This window comes from Homalodisca vitripennis, chromosome 1 (genome assembly GCF_021130785.1).
Source record: "Homalodisca vitripennis isolate AUS2020 chromosome 1, UT_GWSS_2.1, whole genome shotgun sequence".
Taxonomy (NCBI): Eukaryota; Metazoa; Arthropoda; class Insecta; order Hemiptera; family Cicadellidae; genus Homalodisca; species Homalodisca vitripennis.
Window position 1 is genome coordinate 165217849 of NC_060207.1, and position 22156 is coordinate 165240004.

At 35.2% G+C, this 22156-nt stretch overlaps 2 protein-coding genes across 2 annotated transcripts; one reads left to right on the forward strand and one right to left on the reverse strand.

Moving 5' to 3' along the window:
• Positions 1 to 365: 365 nt before the first annotated feature.
• Positions 366 to 2011, reverse strand: LOC124355680. Its single transcript, XM_046806844.1, has 2 exons — positions 1924 to 2011; positions 366 to 1006 (listed from the first exon to the last, which is right to left on the reverse strand). The coding sequence occupies exon 2, from the start codon at positions 982 to 984 to the stop codon at positions 466 to 468; it is 519 nt and encodes a 172-aa protein (XP_046662800.1). The 5' UTR covers positions 985 to 1006; positions 1924 to 2011; the 3' UTR covers positions 366 to 465.
• A 3378-nt stretch (positions 2012 to 5389) lies between these two features.
• Positions 5390 to 18172, forward strand: LOC124352658. The gene is made up of 2 exons (XM_046802226.1): positions 5390 to 5521; positions 17511 to 18172. The coding sequence occupies exon 2, from the start codon at positions 17511 to 17513 to the stop codon at positions 18099 to 18101; it is 591 nt and encodes a 196-aa protein (XP_046658182.1). The 5' UTR covers positions 5390 to 5521; the 3' UTR covers positions 18102 to 18172.
• The last annotated feature ends 3984 nt before the right edge of the window (positions 18173 to 22156 follow it).

Sequence of the window (22156 nt, forward strand, 5' to 3'; positions counted from 1 at the left end):
TTTAAACATTCATTGTTAAGTTCTGAATATTCAAATATAAAATATCTGAATAAAAAAAGCCCAGATGCTTTAAACATTCAATGCAATAAGCTCACGGGGAATTTCCCTAAGTTTATTTATTTTTATATTCCCTTAAAGGTTTCGGAGGGATTTAAAATGATTTAGAACTGTTAAAAATCATGAAAATAATTTGTATTTTTTCAGTTGCTCCGGAAAATTCATATAATTTTCTTTATGAAGTTTGTTAAAAAATAAAATCCATGCATCACCGTAAATAAGCAAAATTTACCACTGTTCAGGAACATCCATATAAGTTTTAATTTATACTTTGACTTTACAATTTAAAGACAATGGAGCTACAGGAATGGTATATATTATCCGCCCATTTTAATTTTAAACACTGTAAACAAAATCACATTTATTTTAGAACTTGCATTTTATTTATTGCAGCCACCTGCATCTTTATTAGTGGTTGGTATAAAGCTCCATCAATTCAGGTACGCCACCAGAATATTTGTTCCAATGTGAGATCCCTGCTGCTTTCTCCATTAGAGTGACTTTATCTTCACCAGCTCTGCCAGAGCTTTCAGACTGAGTACCGAGGTTTCGCTCTACTTCATTCACCCAATCCGTTATAACACTCAAAAGCGAGCGGGACAGCTGTGTCTCTTTTCTCTCCAGAGTCTTCACAACCTCCTCTCTTTTCCTTATCTCCGAAGAAACCCTCTTCAGTTTTTGACAATACTCTGCGTCGTACCAAGAGTTGGTTGCGCACAGATCCAGATTCTGCCGAAGTGTCTTTGTTGTAGAGTGCAACTCGTCCCTGGCTCTCTTCACAGAGCTCATCTGGGTGGCGACGTCGTCCAGGCTCTTGTCTAACTCGTCCAATAACGAATCAAATGCCACAAATGTATTTAGGCCCAAATTATGTTTTCCTTTTACTAATGTCTGGTCGTGCTGAGGAATCATTGTGTTAACAGGCATGATGGCTAGTGTAATGTATTGTCTGAAATAACAAACACATATTAAGAGGCTATCTTTTTGTATTACACATTTCTTGTGTACCAAAACAATTTATAATCTGAATATCGACAGACAACTGTAGTGACGAAAGTATTGGGACAAAATTAAAAGCAATAACAGCAAATAATCTTGTAAAAGTAATATTAACTTGGAAAAAACCCATTCTTTGTTTTTGAAATAGAATTGGAATAAATGTATCATTTTAATTTCTGTAATAAAAATCCAATTTTTAAGTCACATATAGAATAGAAAATTTAATTTATGTCGGCTCAAGATAGTGATTAAGGTGGTCTTGCCTTTTGTCAGGAGTGGTGGCGGTTGCCGGAGGTAACAACTCCGAGACAAGTGCAATAAAGACTACTACAGATTCTAAAGCAGCAGTTTGTTATTTGAGCTTCTCCGTTGTGTTACGAAAATTGTTAATTATCAAGGCAACCAGTCATTAATGACTGTCAGAATGTTACGGTTAATACTAACATAGTCTCTGTGTGTATATGTAAAAGCCATATAATGTACACTGTAAAGCGTATATGCTATAGTATACTACATTAATTACACAGGAATACCGTAATTAAAAAATCAGTAACTTTATCTATCGCACTGATGTATATTTATTGTATATTTTTATACGCTCAAAAGATTTATATTACCCAAAACGAGGGTTTGGTCGGTTTAATATTCTATCATCTCTTTATTTAATAAAAATGGTCGTGTTTGTATAAACTATATTAGCTTTAACACTTAGTGGACCCATAAAGAATGTTATTTGTGTTTTATGATTATAATTTCGTACATAATTGTATCTTCTTAAATTTATAATATTAAAATAATCTTGATGAAGTTCTGCACAAGATATAATATAATATCTGGTGGTGACAGATAAGTCAGATTCTTACTTACATTCTCTGGGTGTAGATTGAAGACGATGAACTTGGAATTTTAGAACAGTAGTACTTTCTGTCACCAAGCAACTACACTAATGAATTATATTGTTGGTTTTGTATTATTCAAAACCATACTTTTAACAAGACTGATATTTTAAATTTGTAATAAAACAAAATTATTAAACCTTGTGTGTAAAATAGATATCTTACAAGTGAATTAATAATTTCTCATTAGTACCATTTCGAAAGTCGATGACGAGAAACTGATAAAATCAACATTGTTAAAAGGCGGTTTAAATGCGTGTTGTGGTTCTTCAACTTGGGGCTTTTGACAGAACATGAAATAGCTGAATGATGTAGAAAAGACTGGTCTAATTCGAATACTATAATTAACCTTGAAGTACACATTTTGTAAAAGAACAATCAGTTTACTTCTGTACTGTAGTGTAAAGTTATAAACTTTCTTAATTTAAAAAAATTGAATTAGGACTCTTCAGTTACTTTATCTCCGCACTCAATCCCGTTGATTTTATACCCGTATATCGTTCTCTCTTTCTATCAACTACTTCTTTGTTTTCTTTTGAAGTGGCAAGTAATATCCCATTCAATGTAAAACGCAATTCCGTATATTGAATAAATAAAACGTGAATCCATTCTTAATTAGACATCAACTTTATAAAACTGTAATGTTCAACATGAGCTTATACCGGAGGGAATATAACATTGTCAGAGTACCGAGAAGGTTCTGAGGCTATCCAAATGGGAATCAGGTTGACAGAGGTGATCTTAAGAGTTCTTAAACCACTTTGAATATTTAAATTCCGTGAACATAAATTGTAATAAAATCAAAGTGTAAATGTTCACGACAGAGTATTTAATCTCAAAGCTGCTTTTGCTGTTAAGAACTAAATAGTCTAAAAATAGTGAAGAAATCTCACAATGAAGGAAGTTGTATGCTATATTGCTATAAACTTTGATGGCAATGCCATTATTATTCTAGATTAAAAAGTGAATTATGATAAAATTTTTCTAATTGTAAGAGTTAGAGTTTTAGATTGGAGCTAATCTAACACCCCTAGTAATAATTAAAACTCTTGTAACACAAGGACTTTTAATGGTAATATTATTAAATCATCAATTTTAATTTAGCAACTTTGTTCAAAACAAAGTAGTGATTCAACAGGTACTAAATTATGTCCGGATGAAGTTATGTTTGATATTATTATAATAAGAGTAACCGACCAGGTGAAAATTCAAACTGATGATCGTTAAAATGATCGCACGAGGCTGTTGTATTCTGTTTAGTAGCTCTGCGAAATACAGATCTCATTACTAAGTCAGCTAATTGTAAAAGTTTACATTTTGTTCAAACTTTCCAACAAAAATTGTGCGACTAAGTGTATTTGAACTATCTGATTAGCTGCTAGCAGCCCGGTGGTAAGGTTTTATAACGAACACTTTGTTTGCCTTGAATTACTAACTCAGCCGCTGTATTTTCAAACTGTACCGCACTAATGGTGTTTGCCTACGTTCTTTCCTCCTTTCAATTTTTTTGTAACTCCTCCTTTCTTTTCTTTGAGATCGTAAAATAATGAATCTATCCCTCGATGAGAATTAGACTCGGAAACAGCCACTTTGATAAGTAGCACCTGTGCGCAATAGTATTGTTTCTTTAACATGTCTTCACAGCCAGAGCAAGACTATATTACAATATTAATTTAATATTTACACATTTATAAGATTTTACTTAATTCTTGTAATCGTACCCCAGATAGAATTAACAATCGATTTACTGATCATTGTCTAACGTTGTGAGTGTTATAGTGATAGTCTGCTTCTGTAGAGGGAATGATAGTGATAACAAACAAAATAACATATAGGGTGGCGCAAAAGTCACTGGACAGTTGGTTAAAACAAGACTAGATTTATTTGAAATTATTTATTATTACAAAAAATACTTACAATTATTTTTTATATTCAAATTGTTTTCCGTCTTCATTAATACATCTTTGAAGTCTTTCTGGAATACTGTTACATACTCTACGGCATAGTGTGGGATCATTGTCCAAATCAAAAATGCGTCATGTATGTAGTCTTTCAGTTCGTCAATGGTATGAGGCTTTCGAGAATAAACAGAGTCCTTGACTACTCCCCATAGGAAAAAATCCATTGGTGTGATATCTGGTGAACGTGGGGGCATGTCAATATCTGCCCTTCGACCAATAACTTTTCTTTGGAAACGTTCGTTTAAATAATCGCGAACGGCAGTGGCGTAATGTGGTGGAGCACCATCGTGTTGAAAGTAAAGTTCTTGAAAGTTTTGAAAAAAAGTTCTTGCACTGACCTTCGTGATAAATCCAGCTCAGATATAATCGTCTGGTCGATTTTCGAGGACTTTTGGTTACAGCTAAACATACCCGCAATAAACTGTCATCAGTTGAGACTGTTGTTGGGCGGCCAGACCTTGGTGCATCCATAACAGATCAATTTTGTTCAAATCTATCTCGTACGTCGTACACTGTTTGTCTAGACGGTGGTTTTGATCTAAAGTGTATTCCCCATTCATTAACAACTGCAGTAGCACCACTTTTATAAAATGTTTTTAACGCGAAAATCCTTTCTTCTTTCGTTAACATTTTGACTAATGTTTAACATAAATTCTATTAGAAAAATAATAATTCGGGGACTACAGCTTTAAACACGTCTCACAGATGAACTCACTAGTTCGATTGTTGTGTGTTTCATTGCATTGTATTGTCAACTTAAAAAGGCATAATTACCAACATTTAGTAATACCAACATCACGGACGAAAACTATTGTACTACGTCTTGCTGTTGTTTTTTCTTCTTTTAACCAACTGTCCAGTGACTTTTGCGCCACCCTGTATGTATTTAATGCATGGGTGCAACAATTGATTGAACAGCAAGGCTCTTTCGTATTAGGTAGTACAGATGCACTGCATTTCTGCAATATTCGTAAACTGCATTTACGAATATTGAAACTATTCAACTAAGGTCGGAACTTGTTAATTTGCATTCATTCCCGAGAACAGAGTGATTTACATATATTAACCTTAAAATTTTATAAAAATAATCATTAAAATTAAAATATATCAGTTGAGAATCGCTTAAATATTAACAAATATTTAATTTAAAATAACCTTTAACGGACTACCTTGCACAACGTGCAAGGAATTAATTATATTGTGACAAGTACTTCAGAAGTAGTAGGTACCACTTTTTTCCGAATTTATACATACGCTAAATAAAGGTTTTTATTTGAAATTTTTAATCCCCAAAAGATTATCCATATTTATACCTTCAATATAATTCATAAAACTAGCGTAAGTATCCACTTACACTAAGCTGACTGTTATAAGATATAATAAATCAGATGTCTATGTTCTATTTTATAATATTGCCAATATTATAAAGCAAATGTTTAGTATTACTTTCGAGTGATCCATCGAAGTGAAGAATATAACATATGCAAGTAGTGTGGAAATTTATGTAGATCATGACAACAAACATGGCTGACACATTGATATTTTACACACAAACAATATAAATTAAGAAGTTGCCTAGAAAATCATCAGTACACGTCAACACACAAAGTACGTATTCCTTATTTATTTACCGCTGTTTTAAATGTATTTATCACTCAAAAGATTTTCCAATGTATTAAGTAGTAAAGGTTTTTGTTACAGTTGTTCTAGTGTTTATAAATATAACCTAATATAAATGGCTATTTTTCTGTGAAACAGTTTTTATTGTGCAATAAAATCATAAACTTAATCAGGGTTTAGTTTTGGTAGGAACTCAAAAGGTAGGTTTTGTAAATATGTTTACGAATACCACTTTTGTATCCCCAAACTCTATTTTATCAGTCGGCCTTGTTATAAATGATGAAAATAACGATTTGGATGTGCTCTCATGGGAGATTCGGAAAATTCCGCTGACGACTTCTACAAATTAATCAATATCCGACTGAAAGCTAACCACAAACTAACTATAAGAGCTATAATAACAAGAGTTATTAGAGCTCTATAATTTAAAAATCAAACCATAGCGTGGGTCACAGGGGTGGATCACGAGCATAAATCAACAAATCTTTGTTTAGTTCAATTGGTGTTCAAAATGTGGACTTTGGGATTATACCGACCACACCCAGACATGAATCGTTATTTGACATTTTGCTTCTACTGATTACTAGATTAGCGTAGAATAATATTTGGTCAATATAAAATAGGAATTGTCTTATCGCAAACCCCTCCCCATCCTCAGACAGAGGTCAAAGTCGAGCGGTCTAGTAGATAACGTGATTGCAGATTCTCACCAATGAATACAAAAAGGTTTGTATTCATTGGTCTCACCGCCCGTTCAGCTGGTGCGTCGCTTTGTTGTACTTCCGTGTTTTACCCCTACATTTCTCCAAACACAAAAAATTCAACAAAAACAAACATTACCAAACAAAAACTAAACTCTTTATTGAAAAAACACACAAAACTAGTTTTGATTCTTGATCATACTCCGCCACCCAAAATGCGAGTGCCTCCGGCCATCAGCGCGGGCTTCGGCAGCATCCTTGGTGCTGCCCCGCGCTGATGTCAACGAAAGAAAAACATCCCTCGAGATAGTACCCATCAGTAAAATATCAAATTCTAGAGGGGCTGATCAGAAATATAAATTGAATTGTAATTGAAAGGCAATTATGTACCGTGCAAAAAACTTAAATAATCATGTGATGCCGCGCGGCCTGCCGTAATCGGGATTCTCGAGAAAGATAAGATAACAGCGACAACAATACCGATCACAATACCTGGAAATGCTTGTTGATTGATGTAATGTTAGTTATGTTACTCAACCAGTGGCGGTTTTTTTCCATTTGAGCACATGAGCACGTGAGCCCCCTAGGGTAAAATATAATTAAAATACTTTCTTATTGAATCCACAACATAAATAACATTCAGTTAATACGGAGTGAGTAAAACGAATTATTAACAACAATGACGCGTTAAACTCGAAGCGAATCGAGCAGAGACGCGCGGACAGTGCATGTGCAGTGAGCTGCCTGGCATCTAAGCGGGGATAGGCGAGGGGCATGCGGGGGGAAGCGATGGGAGGAGGGTCTCATATAACAGCGTGGGTGCACGAGCCAGTAGTGCGACGGCTAGTCGCAGCTGATGTATATATAACCTCATTTCGTTGCGTCTCTGCTGTGTGAATGTCGTAATGACCGCTGTTTGTGAATATTGTGTCTCTTTTGTGTTGTTTTTTGTTACAGAGATTTGTATGTGAGTGTTTTGTAATATTTTATTATTCATTTGATTAATATGGCAGTGACAGTAACTGAACTTAAAGAACTTAGGTTTTCTAACTTATCTCTCGAAAGAAAAGAAAGGTTGAAAATTAAAGTTAAGTGGAAAACCGACCCCCCAACTTAACATTGTTCACATAACCAAAGGTAAGAATAGAGACTTTAAGAGGGAATTCAATAAAAACGTATATACCAGAACCCCGTGGATTTGTGGATGTGAACAAAGCAATAGATTTTATTGCTTCCCCTGTTTACTTTTTTCGAAGCAAACTGGTGAATCTAACTGGATAAAAATATGGGGTTGCTGATCTTTCCCATTTGCAATCAAAAATCAGAAAAACATGAATGTTCTCAGTCACACTTAAACTCAGTTTTGGAATTTAATATTTTGGGCAAGTTAGACATTCGACAGCAGCTAGACTGTGCTTACAGGGAAAATATTAAAAAGCACAACAAACAGGGTTACTAAAAATCGTTATGTGCTTTCCAAACTAATTGATTGTATTAATTTTTGTGGGGCGTTTGAGTTAGCACTCAGAGGCCATCGTGAGCAAGATGATTCTTCAAATCCTGGCGTTTTTTAGGGGACTAGTTAAATTTCTCAGCAGAATTTGATGCTTCATTGAAAGAACATCTGGACAATGCAACAGTGTTTAAAGGTACATCTAAAAGTATCCAAAACGAATTGCTTGATTGCATGCTTGCCGTTTGCCAGGACAACATAAAACAAGAGATAAAAACTACTAGGTTTTTATCGTTGATCGCTGATGAAACTACTGACATTTCATCAACATTTCAATTAGTCATAGTTTTCCGCTATGTCTTGCCTGATGGCCAACCTGTAGAACGATTTTGGCAGTTTGTTCAACCCACTGGTCACGATGCTGACTCAATAGCTAGATGTATTAAAAGTGCAATACAAAGTGTTGTAGACGATCCAAGCAAACTTATATCACTAAAGCTATGATGGCGCTAGTGTAATGAGTGGACATCATGCAGGGGTACAGACTCTTGTTAAGCAAATGTATCCCAAACGCATTTCATGTTCATTGCTATGCACACCAACTGAATTTGGTAGTTGGACAGGCTACAAGCCAAAACCAACAAGTGAGAATTTTTTTTCAAATTTGAGTGATTTGACCAACTTCTTTAGCAATTCTCCACAAAGAGTTGCAGTTTTAGACACAATAGTTGGCAGAAGAATCCCTCGTGCTTCCGCAACTAGATGGAACTTCAAGAGCCGTACAGTCAACACTGTGTATGAATACAGAGAAGATTTAATTGCTTGCATGGAGGAAAATAGAGGCCTCATCACATCAAGCAATCACTATCACCAAAGCAGGGGCAATCAGACGTATGTTAGAGGATCCCAACTTTATATTTTGGCTCGCAGTGTTCCATAAAATCATGCCCCATGTTGACATTTTGTATAATCAACTTACAGCTTACATACACCGATGCTGTGCGAACAAAGAAAAAATGTCGAAACATTTATTGAATGCGTCGAAAAAGAAAGGCAAAACATGGATAGTGTCAAAATTGATGTTGATCAACTACCTATGCCTGTTAAAAGAGCCCGACGTGATGAAAAATATTCATGTGACGAGGACAATTGCCGCAAAGAGGTGTGTGAATGTTATTTCCAATCAAATAAAAGAGAGATACTCTTTTTTGACACACCATTCAGCGGTTTCTCTGTTTGATTCAAAAAAGTTCACGCACTATGAGAAAACGTTTCCCATTCAACTTTTGGAAGAAGCAGTGCAGGTGTATTCATTTTTTAGACAAAGAACGATGGAAACAGAACTTTCAGTGATCTACAAACGAAAAGATTTTCAAGTCATGAACGGGACTGTGCCGTTGTTACAGTTCGTTATTGAGAATGGCTTACAGACTTCATTTTCAGAAACTCACAAACTTTTGACCATTGTTTCTACCATCCCTATGACTACTGCGGAGAAGCGGAAACGGTGCTTTTCGACCTTTAAAACGCATCAAGGACATTTTTGAGAAGTACCATGGGGCAAGAAAGACTAACAGCATCTGGCTATGTTGTCTGTGGAAAAGGGTATGATCAGGAGTATACCTAACTTTAATGAGCGTGTAATCGATGTTTTTGCTAGGCAAAAAGAAAGAAGGATGGACTTCAACTTTAAAAAACTGTACATGAACTAATCATCTTACAAAGAGTGTTTTTTGGAGAAAAAACTGTGTATAAAATGCTGAACTATGATTTCATGAAAACATTTAGTTAATTTTCAATTAGCTATTTAACCTATTTTCAAAGCTACTTATAACCTTACATTTTTCTTTGTTTCAAGAAAAATAAGATTGTATTCACATTATCTTTCTTTTATTTCCATGTTCATAAAACATTTTGTTAGCCAATAAATCAGTTATATTTGCTAATTACTTTCTGGGCTATAAGCAATTATTAAAATGCAAGTAGTCAAATATCGTTGCAAATTTTAAGGGGTTTCTTTTTACGAATTATTCATTCCACAGCACGAAATAACTCAGTCTTGTACACCTTTTACAAACAAATCAATTTGGTGCTATAAAGAGCCTAAAAGGACTGAAATATTTTGTTTACTATTATATTGAGACGATAACTATGTTGGCGACGTAAGTTAATTACCTAATCCTTACTGTTATTTTCTTGTGTGCACCCCCGTGACCACTTATCAGGAGCCGCCACTGTACTCAACTACATCGTTTTATAACGTTCTAAGTTCATTGAAAAAGTTTAAGCGTTGGGGGCATATAACGGAATCTGACCCCATTAACAATATTGATAATCGTTGTAAATTTGTAATTTTGTAATTAAAGAGTTGTTTTTTCGTTTTGTCATGTTTGTTTCTATAAATTTATATTTTTGTGTTCTTCATACTGGTGTGGTCGGTATAATCCGAAAGTACCCAAAATTACACGCCTAGATAATGACTAATCCATAACGAGACTAATCCCAAATGTTTTGGACCGACTGGTCAAGAATACAATATTTATGATGGTAATTCAATTACAACTTGTTTCATATAATTATAAAATTATATACAATACACTTGTATTTATAATTTGTATCTTAATCGTTTAAAGGATTCTCAGTTCTAAATTTTAAGAATCTTTACTTCCAAAGTACATTCATTACAAACATTTGTTAACACAAAAATATATCGAAAGAGTAGATAAATGTACAATGGACAGGCACCTCTGAGCTAATAGCTGAGTTTAGGTTGCATATTATCTAATTAATTTAAAACACATGAGCCTGGCAACTCCATTTTCAGGAAAACATGTACAAAATTAGAGGCCAATAAGAAAATATATCAATATTTAAAACAAAGGGCACAGAATTCAATTTGTATACTCAGTATGACACACTGAAATACAATACCACTACATTATCACAATAATAAAATAGGTTATGATTTTCTTACAAAGTAATAATAAATGAATAACGTAATAAAAAAAATTAATGGTACTGTGTAATTTTACATAATTGGCTAATAAAAACTACTACACACAGTTGCGTGTGGCAGTCATACAAAAGATTGTGAAATACCAACTGTATCCCACCTTAAATAATATAAACACTACTGTCAATCATCATATGTTTAACTACAACCTTTCATAGGTTGCGTCTCTTATGACCACCTCATTATGCGTGACATGACTTCCCGAACGTTCATTTTTCCCAAGCTCTGCGGCCACGTTTAACCCATTAGTGCCCAGGAACTTTTTTTTCTCAGATTTAGATTTTTCTTTAATATTGTAACAAATTAGTCCTATAAACACCAAATATATGTGTATTAGGCTCAGTATATACTTAAATGCTATATTATGAGGTGCCAACAAATGTGGGGCACTGGGCATACATGGGTAGGGTCAAAGTTATTAAGCAATTGTTAAAAAATACAGAGTTAGTGGTTTAGGTTAGGTAAAAATAACCACTACAATTGTATCATATATTCTGTTTATTTTTATTACAAAATATATAAAAAACCATTAAGGATTAAGAAAAATTAAAATATGTTACAAATGGCAGGGACTATTTACATACATGTTGTCAAGTTCAGGAGTGAAAGTTTTCAAAAGCATTTTATATGACATCCAACAAGACACTGTTTACACTTTTTCCATGTGTTCTTTCTACAGAGGCCACATCGTATTTGTGTCGGGTTAGTTTCCAGGACATGAAGGACTGTTGGAAAGCCGCACACTTTCTTCAACCCGTTCTTTTCCAGTGACAGACACACGGGAAGCTCTCTGACGTTGTGGGGTATATTTCTGGAAGTATGTCTGCACCAATATGTCTTATAAAAGGACAGTAGGTCTTTGGGATCTTCTCTTCCTTTTGGGGTGAGCCTGTATAATTGCCAAGCATTATTCATTGTAGCATTTAAAAGGTACGCTAGAAGTGCCCAATACCATTTCCGATTTCTAATGCCAATTCTATAGGTTGATATATTCTGGTCAAGTTGATCAACCCCACCCATGTAAGTGTTGTAATTTATGATACAGGCAGGCTGTTGAACATCAACTTGGACGCTTTGCCACACGACACCATCTCTTGGCCTTACCCATGGGCTGTACGCACATCTTGTTGAAGCAACAGTTACAACATTGTTGTCATTATACCTTACCAAGGTGATACCTGTTTTTTGTTCAGTAAGTTGATCGTATGAACCTCGTGATTCCTTTTTCAAAAAACAGTTGCTTCCTTGAGTGGGGCATTTTCAACTCGGTTAGCCTTTATTGTGCCTGTAGCATCGTGCCCCTTTTCTGACAAATAATCTAGTAGTTTTAAAGAGGTAAAAAGTTATCCATATAAATACTGTATGTCTTGTTTTGAGGCAGCTCCACTAAGGATATCTATTACAACTGAACCACCCACTCCAATCAGGGATGGTGTGTTACCTGTTTTCTTACCTTGGTATGGTTCAGCCTGAATCAAATACCCCAGGCGGGGTACATTACACACCAAACTTTTGTACCCAAACCGTATAGGTTTCCGTGTATATGCTGTTTAGCACCATGTCGTCCAAAGTATGGAACCATTGATTCGTCGATGCTTATATTTGCATCGCCAGGGTAAGCTTGAAGCCATCGTTCATTCAACATATTCCACAAAGGACGTATTTTGGCAAATTTATCTGAGACATCTAAATTTGCATTATCACAGACATGAAAAATATCGAAGAATCTCTTCAAACTTGTTTCTGCTCATAGCTTTTGACACAGTGTCATGATGAGTGTCCGGAGATAATTCCCAGTACATCCTCTTCCGTGGTACAATACAATATCCACTCAGAAACAATATTGCCATGAATATGCGCATTTCTTCTATTGAAACATTAAAAGATTCATTACCACTTTGCAAGGCATAAATATTAGTACTCTCAACAAACATGTTCGATAATCTCATTAGTTAAAAGTTTTTCAAACATTTCTGTTGGAGTGAAATCTTTTTCGAGCCACGAAGGCCTTTCAAATTCCCTCTCAGGCTTATTAGGAATGTCAACATTATTCCATGTTCTTTGTTTATCTGCTTTTTGTCTTTTTTCTTGCATTTGACTTGTGGGAACTCGGTTTTGTTTTAATTTTTTCTTTTCAAACTTGGGAGCGACTGAGATGGAAGGTATTGTGATTGATTTATATTGTTCACTTGTAAAAGATTGAGAAGTGCTTGGTTCTGTAGGTATGTATTGTCTTTGTAAAGAGTCTGATTGTACCGATTTAAATGTAGACACAGTTGCTTTCGGAATTACAGTTATAGGTAATGAAGACTCGCCGCTTAGATTGTTATTCAACTATGTCTTGTTCTGTACATACATCTACTTGTACAATACCATCATTTGTGAACTGTTTTGCCTTTAACTCTGCGGCTCCACGCAGTTGATTTCCTGTGAAGTGAGTGAAGTCGGTGTCGCCATCGTCACCGCTATCCTCATCACTCAATAGAGGGTTTTCAGGCGGTTGAATAAAAAACATCAGCCTCCAGAAAGTCGACTTCATCGAATAAGGCAGTGACTTCTTCAACGTTTAACCTGTAAAGGAGCAAAAATATTACATATCAACCATAAATTTATATCATGCAAAACAATAGTCTTGAATTCAAAGAACTCAAAACCCACTGATCAATCTTAGTTTTACGTATTAAAAAAAAATAAATGAATCACATTTTTACAGTTACATAGGCCTCTATTTTTACTACCCAGTGAATCATAATTTTACCAGTTTGATTCATGTTATATACCATTAAATAATAATAAAACACCACCAGCATATGCCCAGTGCCAACATATGTTGGCAGATTTGATGAAAAAATACCCCTACTCTCTGGTGCCCACTGCCAACAAAAGTGGGGCAGTTCACTTTAACTACAAATTATTCTTACAATTATTTGAATTTAAGGGCTAAACTATAAAAACATATTAGTTTAAGTCTATGTAAAAGCAAACATAACATTATGATTTTATAAGATTGTATTTGAAATATTATAGTATTACTTACCAGTTGTTTTGATCCATTGAGGTTAGAATACACAACAAAACAGAGCTGTCATTTGTAAACAACTGCCAACTACAGTACACCAGGTGCTTTAGTGAGTGCAGAGTGGCCAACCAGACATATTCCAGCACCAAATTTTCCCTCGATAAATTTTTAGTGTATTGTGACGTATTTTAAAATGCAGCGCCCACAAAAGTGGGGCACTGGGCACTAATGGGGTTAAATTCAGCAGCCCAAAATTTCACTATGGTAAATGATGGTGCAGAGTCCCCATACACAGAATCCAACTCGTCTTATTTGCGAAGGCGTATTGCTTTTCAAAAACAAATATTTAATGACAGCTCTATACACAATTTTTTTCCATTTACACAAAAAACTCAACTCACTCAAAGACTGTTACATAAAACTGCGCGTTCAAAATGGCTGAAACCTCGGTGAGTAACTGTCACCAGATGAGCAACGAAATTCCGTAGGTTTTATTTAAAAGCACTGTCATCGTCACGTTGAGGTCGAAAACGTTTCAGACCACCCTCGTGGACCACTAGGTCGCATGACCACCGTCGTTTTCTGTTTTCTACCATTCCTGCGATAACGCTGTCCGCTGGCTCATTCCCCTCCTCTCATAAGTATCGGAAATTAGTTACCGTATCTGTCCCACCTGCTCATTTCTTTCTCTCAAACCTCCGGAACTCCAGATCTGGCAGTTTCTATATTAGCCTGAAGGGTACTATGTCATGTTACGGATACGTTCTTTTAGAAATTCACAACAAATATGTTTATACTCAATATATCAAGTAATTTGTATTGCTGGTTCCATAAAATTCAGAAGTTTATTTATATACAAATAAATATACACAATATATATATATATATATATATATATATATATATACACACACACCACCACACCGCGCGCGCGCGCGCGCGCGCGTGTGTGTGTGTGTGTGTGTGTGTGTGTGTGTGTGTGTGTGTGTGTGTGTGTGTGTGTGTGTGTTTTAATCATGCAAATAAAGAAAAGTAATCATGACACACAAAAGTGTAATCGTGTTTTTTTTTTTTTTTTTTTTTTTTTAATATCAGAGCGGTTGACGTCCACACATTGACGCGTCACACCCACTGTGCAGCTATACACTAACATAGGTAAACATAGAAATTTCGAACTTCTAGTTAACTATTTGTAAAGTACGATATATTGTTACTTTGTTATCTAATTTCCAGATTTTACACTCAAAACCAGCGTACAAACACATGTAAGCTATTGGTAAATAACTTTCGTTAACAATGAACAAAAACAGGTTGCAAGAATATCGACGAAAAATCAATCTATTTCCTTTGGAGATTTTCATGTTATGTAGTTCTTCATAACAAAGGCTCTAATACCATATTGTCTATTCTTTTCGATTGCAGTTTAAGACAAACTATAACAAACGTCAACCTGAGATCTGACAGAGGAAGGACGGTATTGATAACATTTTTGATAACACCTTTCACATATTAAATTTATAAACTCTCCAATCTCGCTAGTCTGACCGTGAATGTCATTTATACAGTAGTTCTAAACTCGCATCTATAGTGAACCTAAAAAATAAAAGTAAAACAGTTAATTAAGATTACCAAATAAAACTTTCGGAAGATATTGCAAGTAGAATATTAGAATAGGGTTTTCAATAAAACAGATTTTGAAAAATATTTCAACAGGATGTTCCCTTTAATTCACAAAACAATATCAGTTTAGAACAGCAAAAACTGTTAAATCATAAAATAAGAAATAACAGACAATAACTTCAAGCTGCTTATATTTTACAGATTATTGCCCACCAGAATTTAAGAACTATTGTAAATTAAATAAGGTTGAACATAAACACTTATTGCTAGAGTAAAATCCGACCGTACCAAGGTCTCGATCGTTGCCATTCGCATCCCTTTAAGAGAAACCTAAAAAATTATAAACATTTGTCATCTAACCGTGAGGTGGGTGAATTGAAACTCTACAGGATATCATGCACGATATCCAAGAAATTTCCACTGAATTACTTTATCGACAACTGCTCTGGTACATTAAAATCTAAATCCTCTTCATCCAATAAACAGGCCAGTCTTACCACTGTTCAATATAGGTTTGTAAAATTTCCATTACTAATTAATATGTTGAATTAAATTTCTTTTGACAATATACAGCTATTTGAATCTCTGGATGTATTCATTTTTCCTAACAAGAGTGTTACAAACTAATTTTATTTTACTTGTTTTTTTTTTACTCATCAAAGAGTTTGAATATGAGTTATCCCCTAACTAGTCATTTTTGTTCAACTCCTCTATCACTCAGGTTGTAGGCACAACCGATTTCAAGATTATTAAAGCTACTCAGATTCTAAAAACATAAAATATTTATCTTCATAGCTTCAGACTAATATCGATTACTTTTTTATGTGTGAGTAAATTGTACATGCATGCATAATATACAATCTAATGTGCATTTTTATATTACAGTACATTAATTTAGTTTAGGCTATTACTGCACTGTAATTCTTTCTTGATACCTACTTATCTCAATTTGGGTTGCATTACAATCCCTCCAAAATTACCGCTGTATCTTTATATCTTCGAAAAGCTGTGGCTTCCGTTAAATCAAAATTAGCATAATTTGACTCCCATTTTCAGGTAAATTAAGCTCTTGACCTTGTTGACCACGAACTGTGGCTGAAATATTTGAGCTAAAAATGATATAGATAAGTTTTCTGTCAGATAGTGTCTTAAGACTCCCCTCTTTATTAATTTATGTTCTCATGTATCTACAAGCTGGGCAACAGGAAGCAGACTGAAAATCAGAAGGCGTGCAGTGCCTTTTTAAAAATCAACCCATATTCCACATGAATATGTTTTTTACAATTTAAAAATGCCAAATTTTAGATATTATTCTCCCAGATGGAGTAACCATGTTTAATTCCAAAATATATACAATTAATATTTTTTCCGTAAAATCTTAAATATAGTGAGAAAATTAACTCATATATTTCAAAATTAAAAAATGTCAATCTCTCAAATCATATTTCACATATTATTTACTGTACAAATTTAAAATCCTTCTCATCAACCGTTTTCCACTGGACCTGATTATATAATGACCCAAAATTACTACTTCAAATGTCTATTATTTCTCGTGAAGTGATTGATCCAAAAAAGTCTTTTTCTGTCTTCAAGTAGGGCATCTTGAAACTGTTACATTTTTAAAAAGCCCAAAATCGATTGCACCACTTTAAGGATCTAGAAATTCAAAGTTAGCAGCTCAAGAGATGACAAAGGAATTAACAATGTTTATATTAAATTCATTTGAAAATGAGACTTTTTTAATTGAACTGCCTAATTAATTGGAATATAACTATATTTATTATGTATATAACTTGTTTGACTGGGATTATATTACAATTTTGTCTAGAATGGTGTTAATGCTTGCTTTCTAAAGAAAGCCGGTTTATAAAACGACTGCTTACCTGTTCCTAGTCCAGTTTTCTTCACAGACCAAAGAAGAGTAATAAAATAGTAAAAAAAATTAATATGCTTGTACTTTGAGGGAGTAATCATCCAGTTTACTCTTGAATATTAGATTTATATATTTAAATATTGTTAAGAATAAGTTGATGTGTTTTATTTGATTGCATTATATTTTATTTAACATTAAAGGACAAACTAAGGTATTATCATTACCAATAATAAAAATGTTTATGGTCTGAAGAATAAGTGAATGTAACTAATATCCGATGACTAATTAATTGTAGATGGCAGTAGCTAATCTGAGACTTGGTGAGCACTTAACTGAGATGATGAACAAAATGGGCTGCTCCGGCAACTGCGGACAGGCTGCATTACCTAATGCAGACATGACGTTCATGACGATGTTGTGGCCCCTGCTCCCTCTCCTGCCTCCCGAGTCACCACTCCCAGTGGTGGAGCTGCTAGAGGGCTCAGAAGCCTGCGACGTCTGTGGTACAGGACACGAACAAGCCGGGCCCGGAACTACTCAGGTAACAGGTGAGAGAGGATCCTCCCTGGACAGGATGATGGATGAGGTTCAGCAGAAAATGGAAGATACCCTCAACAGTATTGAGAGGACAACAGTGACTAACATGCAACTGGCTGAGCGTGCCAGAGATATAATAAAGTCTGGCAAGTTCTCTTATACTGATGCTGAAGTCCTAAGCCAGCTCAAGTCTCTCCTGGAAGAGAAGGCGAAGCGGGAACGGAAAGTGAGATCTCTTGAGCTACAAGAACAGGAAATGAGAGAATCCTTGATGACAGCAATCAACTGGGCCAAAAGCATTGAAAAGAAACGGGGAGAAAACAGAAATGTAGATGATGTAACTCAGTAAAATCTATCTTGTATACTACTGAATCAATAAGTATTTTGTCACACATACATGTTATTAAATACTTCACCTCACTGTGTTTTCTTCATTATTTAAATGATTTAAACGTAGGTGTTCACATTCTAAAGATGTGTTTACTTTGATTTTCTTTGTCAACTAAACCTAAGTTTCTAAAATTTCACTATAGCTCTAATACTTTAAATAAAGTATTACAGTTCTTTAATATTCAATTGACAATAGGGTTGGTTCCCTAAACCTGAAAATAAGAAAAGCACAGGAAAATAAAAGATGATTTTTATATCATACAAATATTATTTTATCTATTTTGTCTCTGCATTATTGAATCACAGTATTTTATTTTTAATGGGCATATGACTGTGATATGTTTCAACATGATATTCTAAAGCAGGGTCCACACTATGCCGGGGTAGGCCGGGCGGGCTGACCCGGGCGGCCTAAGCCGCGTTGATGTAGACGCCCCAGGCGGCTTTGCCGGGTTAGAAAATGCCGGCCCGGGCCGTGCCGATCCCAACCCGCATAAAGTAGGTACAGATCAAAGGAAGCCGAGCCGAGCCGAACAAAAAGATAGAGTGGGGACGTGCCGAGCGGCTTCAGCTAATCGTTCGCTTGCTGGAATAGCATCTCTATAAGAGGTATTCTTTTTTGATATTTTGGGTCCAACCTTGTTGAGTAGCATTTGAAAGTCCGATCGCTGCATTCGGAAAAAGTTGGTGAAACCAACGTCATTTCGGTATTCCAAATTCAACGGGTCTTCTTCATCCAACATTAAATCTTTCATTAATTCGCTAGCCCTGTACAGCTGCCGTCCTCTCCTAAGGCTCGAGCGAATCCAAAATCTTCTTTGACGTCTTTTTGGGCCCTGATTTAAAGCGAGTATCACCACAGCCATGGCTGACATAGCGACGTCATAGTCGGTAATAATTTCGAAAACACTAAAAACACTTTAAGGACACTTTAAAAAAACTTCTAAAAAGTACTCTTCAACGAAGTCACCAGTCTGGGTGTTGAAACTATGTAGGTAGAAATAACCCGGTCGGTTTCGTTTTCGGTGTAGACGTCGGGCCGGCCCGAACGTACCCGCCCGGCTTAGCCCACCCGGGTCAGCCCGCCCGGCCTACCCCGGCATAGTGTGGACCCTGCTTAAACTTTTATTACTCTGGAATTAATAAGAGTTGCTCATGTACTATTTATATTTGCCAAAATTCATCAACAAACAATCCATATATTCTCATTACTGTTTAGACTTTCGCATGTACAGATTTATTTTTTTGTATTCCATGTATCTAAACCTTGTAGACAAAGCATTTATACCACAATGTATGACACACAAACATCAATTTTTGTTTACATTAAAATCCATCTCAAGTACTGCATCCATGTATATTAAAAATGTATACTTCACCATATAGAACCATAAATCTTGCAATAAAATTTACTATGATCCCCCATGAAATCCTTCAAAATAAATTCATAAATTATACATCAGCGTATTATATTTAATACCATCCAGGATGGTGATGCCTCAGCAATCTGGCAGTCTGTGTGTAAGTGTGTGTAAGTAGGCACCAGTTGCGATAATTAGCAAAACATTTTATATAGTTGATTACTTCATTAACGACTAAGACAGCCTAATCACTTTAAGAGCTCCAAATCATGACTAATGCCAAATTTTTTTAACCAGCTGATCAAGATCAATTTACAATGGTAATTTATTAACAACTTCTTCCATGTAATTCTAAAATTACATTTTGAAAATCAGAACACTTATAGCTAACTAGTATGAAATTTATTTTTAACCAGCCAATCAAGATCAATATAAGACGGTTAATAACAACCTTTTCATATAATTCTTAAATTACGTATTGAAAACCAGTCCACTTTTACCTAACTTGTATGAAATTCAATTTTAACCAGATTAGTTTTTGAGTTAACAAATTTGTAGTTTCGTTAAAAACCACCAAAGACAACAGTCTGTTAGTTATTGATATTCTGATAATCCTTGGCAGAGGAGAGTGGTGTAGCTAGTTTGTTCCATGGTATCTCCTGAAGAATAGGTTCCGGCATCTCAGCAAGGAACTCTGAGAGAAACACAGAGAGCATATTGGGACTTCTGATGTTTCCTCTCAAAAGTCTCTATAAGAAGCAAAGATCATATACTTTACAATGAGTCCTGAGAGAGTCCAATCCTAACTAAGAGGCAATCTCATCAACTGGAACATCCAAAATAGAAAAGTTAAGTCTAACACCAACAAGTCTACAGAATCTCCCTTGAATTGCTTCTAATCTTTCACAATGACTCCTGAAGTAACATGCGCACACGATACTGCAATAATCCAGGAATTACTGTAATGTATGAGTATAATGGAGTTGTAAGTCAGAAGTTATGGTGCTAAAAGAATCACACCAAAGATGGGTTAAGAACCCCATTGATCTGTTGTCCTTATTACACAAGTTCTCAATGTTAGTCTTATTTATATGTGGCTCAGGGGACAAGTCGTGGTTGATAGTCACTACAGGATGAGTGCCATTAGTTACTCTGCTAATATTCAGATGACATTCCAACTCCGCCCACACTTCAACATTTCCTGTTTTATGGATTTTCCTGATTCTATTAAGCGGTCTTAAGCCTTGCATGTTTTGAAGCGTAGGAGGACAGTCACTTTCTCCCACAAGAAACAATCACAGTTGGGGTAGTATATAAAATATATAATAAAGTGAATTGTACTATATGTTACTCATATAATTATATTACTTAAATGATAGTTATAGTAATAATAGTGTCTAGGGAAAACGAATTGGCAATCCTACTTCCCACATTGATTCTATAACTTAAACTGAATAGAGACAACTGGAATGCTTTCTACTAGTTGATAATGATTGCAGTGCAATAGATAGTTTTTATGTGTATTCTTTTAAGTGTTTCTTTTAAATCAATGGACCCTAAAAGGGCATTTCAAGGTAAGACTGCTGATTTTCTTATTTATCAGAAGTATTATATGGACTCTAAATAAAATCTCTGTTGATAGGAATGGTTTCCAACTAATATCTAAGTTTCTGCTCACCTGATTTCTCTGTCACTGTTCTTCAATATAAATTAATCTTTTGGAGTTGGTATTTTTGCTGATAAACTCAAACTTGCCAATGTAAAACTTCTCTTTTTAAGACAGTTGATTTTCGCATTTAAAATCTTGTAGAGGAAATCGTCAACAGGTTGCCGGACCAAGAAATCAGGTAGCCCTGATTCAGCTTTCAGTGCTTCAACATCAACACCCCAGAAATGCAACCTTGACAAACTCTAACAATCCCCAAAAATTTATTCTGTATCACCTCAACTTTTGGAGTTTGGCCTCTAAGATACGGTGACCACACTGTTGATCCATACTCCAAGAGCTGGTGGACTAGTGAGAAGGAAAGTGTTTGTAGTGCTAGGAGGCTTTTAATGCCTCTGGATTATGTTGCTAGAAAGCCGTTGAATGTTTTTAAAGAGTTTGCTTGCCCATTTAGTTACGTAATCCACATGACTTTTAAAGCTCAATTCATCAGTGAAGACGATTCCAGAATTCTTATTAGAGTGAACTCTCTGCAACGATGATCCTTCAAGTTGATAGTCGAAGATATTAGTTATAGCTCTTTGATGAAAGGTATCGACCAGGCATTTGGATGAGTTCAGTCATCCATTTTCAACACATCACTCTACAATTGCATCGAGGCAAAACTAGAGTCGGCGAACATAACCATAGGTTTGAGTTTCAAAATATATTTTGGCATCATCCGTAAAATATAGGGGCTCGACAAAATGTGGTCTACTGTTATCATTGATGAAAAGGTTGATAAGATATGGTCCCAGATGTCATCCATGAGGGACACAAAGAGGTTTGGGTGAATTGGCCTGATACTGCTGTAGAAAGTTTTACCACTAAACGCCTTCTTGATAAGTAACGTTCAATCCAAGAGAGAAGAGTCGCCAATGATAAACAGTTCAAAAAGTCAGCTTTAGCAGTTTCCCACTAAACCTTTGGTTAATACTCCGGATAATG

Coding starts and splice junctions, on each gene's coding strand:
- LOC124352658 (XM_046802226.1), top strand. CDS start 17,511: ATGGCAGTAGCTAATCTGAGACTTGGTGAGCACTTAACTGAGATGATG.
- LOC124355680 (XM_046806844.1), bottom strand. CDS start 984: ATGCCTGTTAACACAATGATTCCTCAGCACGACCAGACATTAGTAAAA.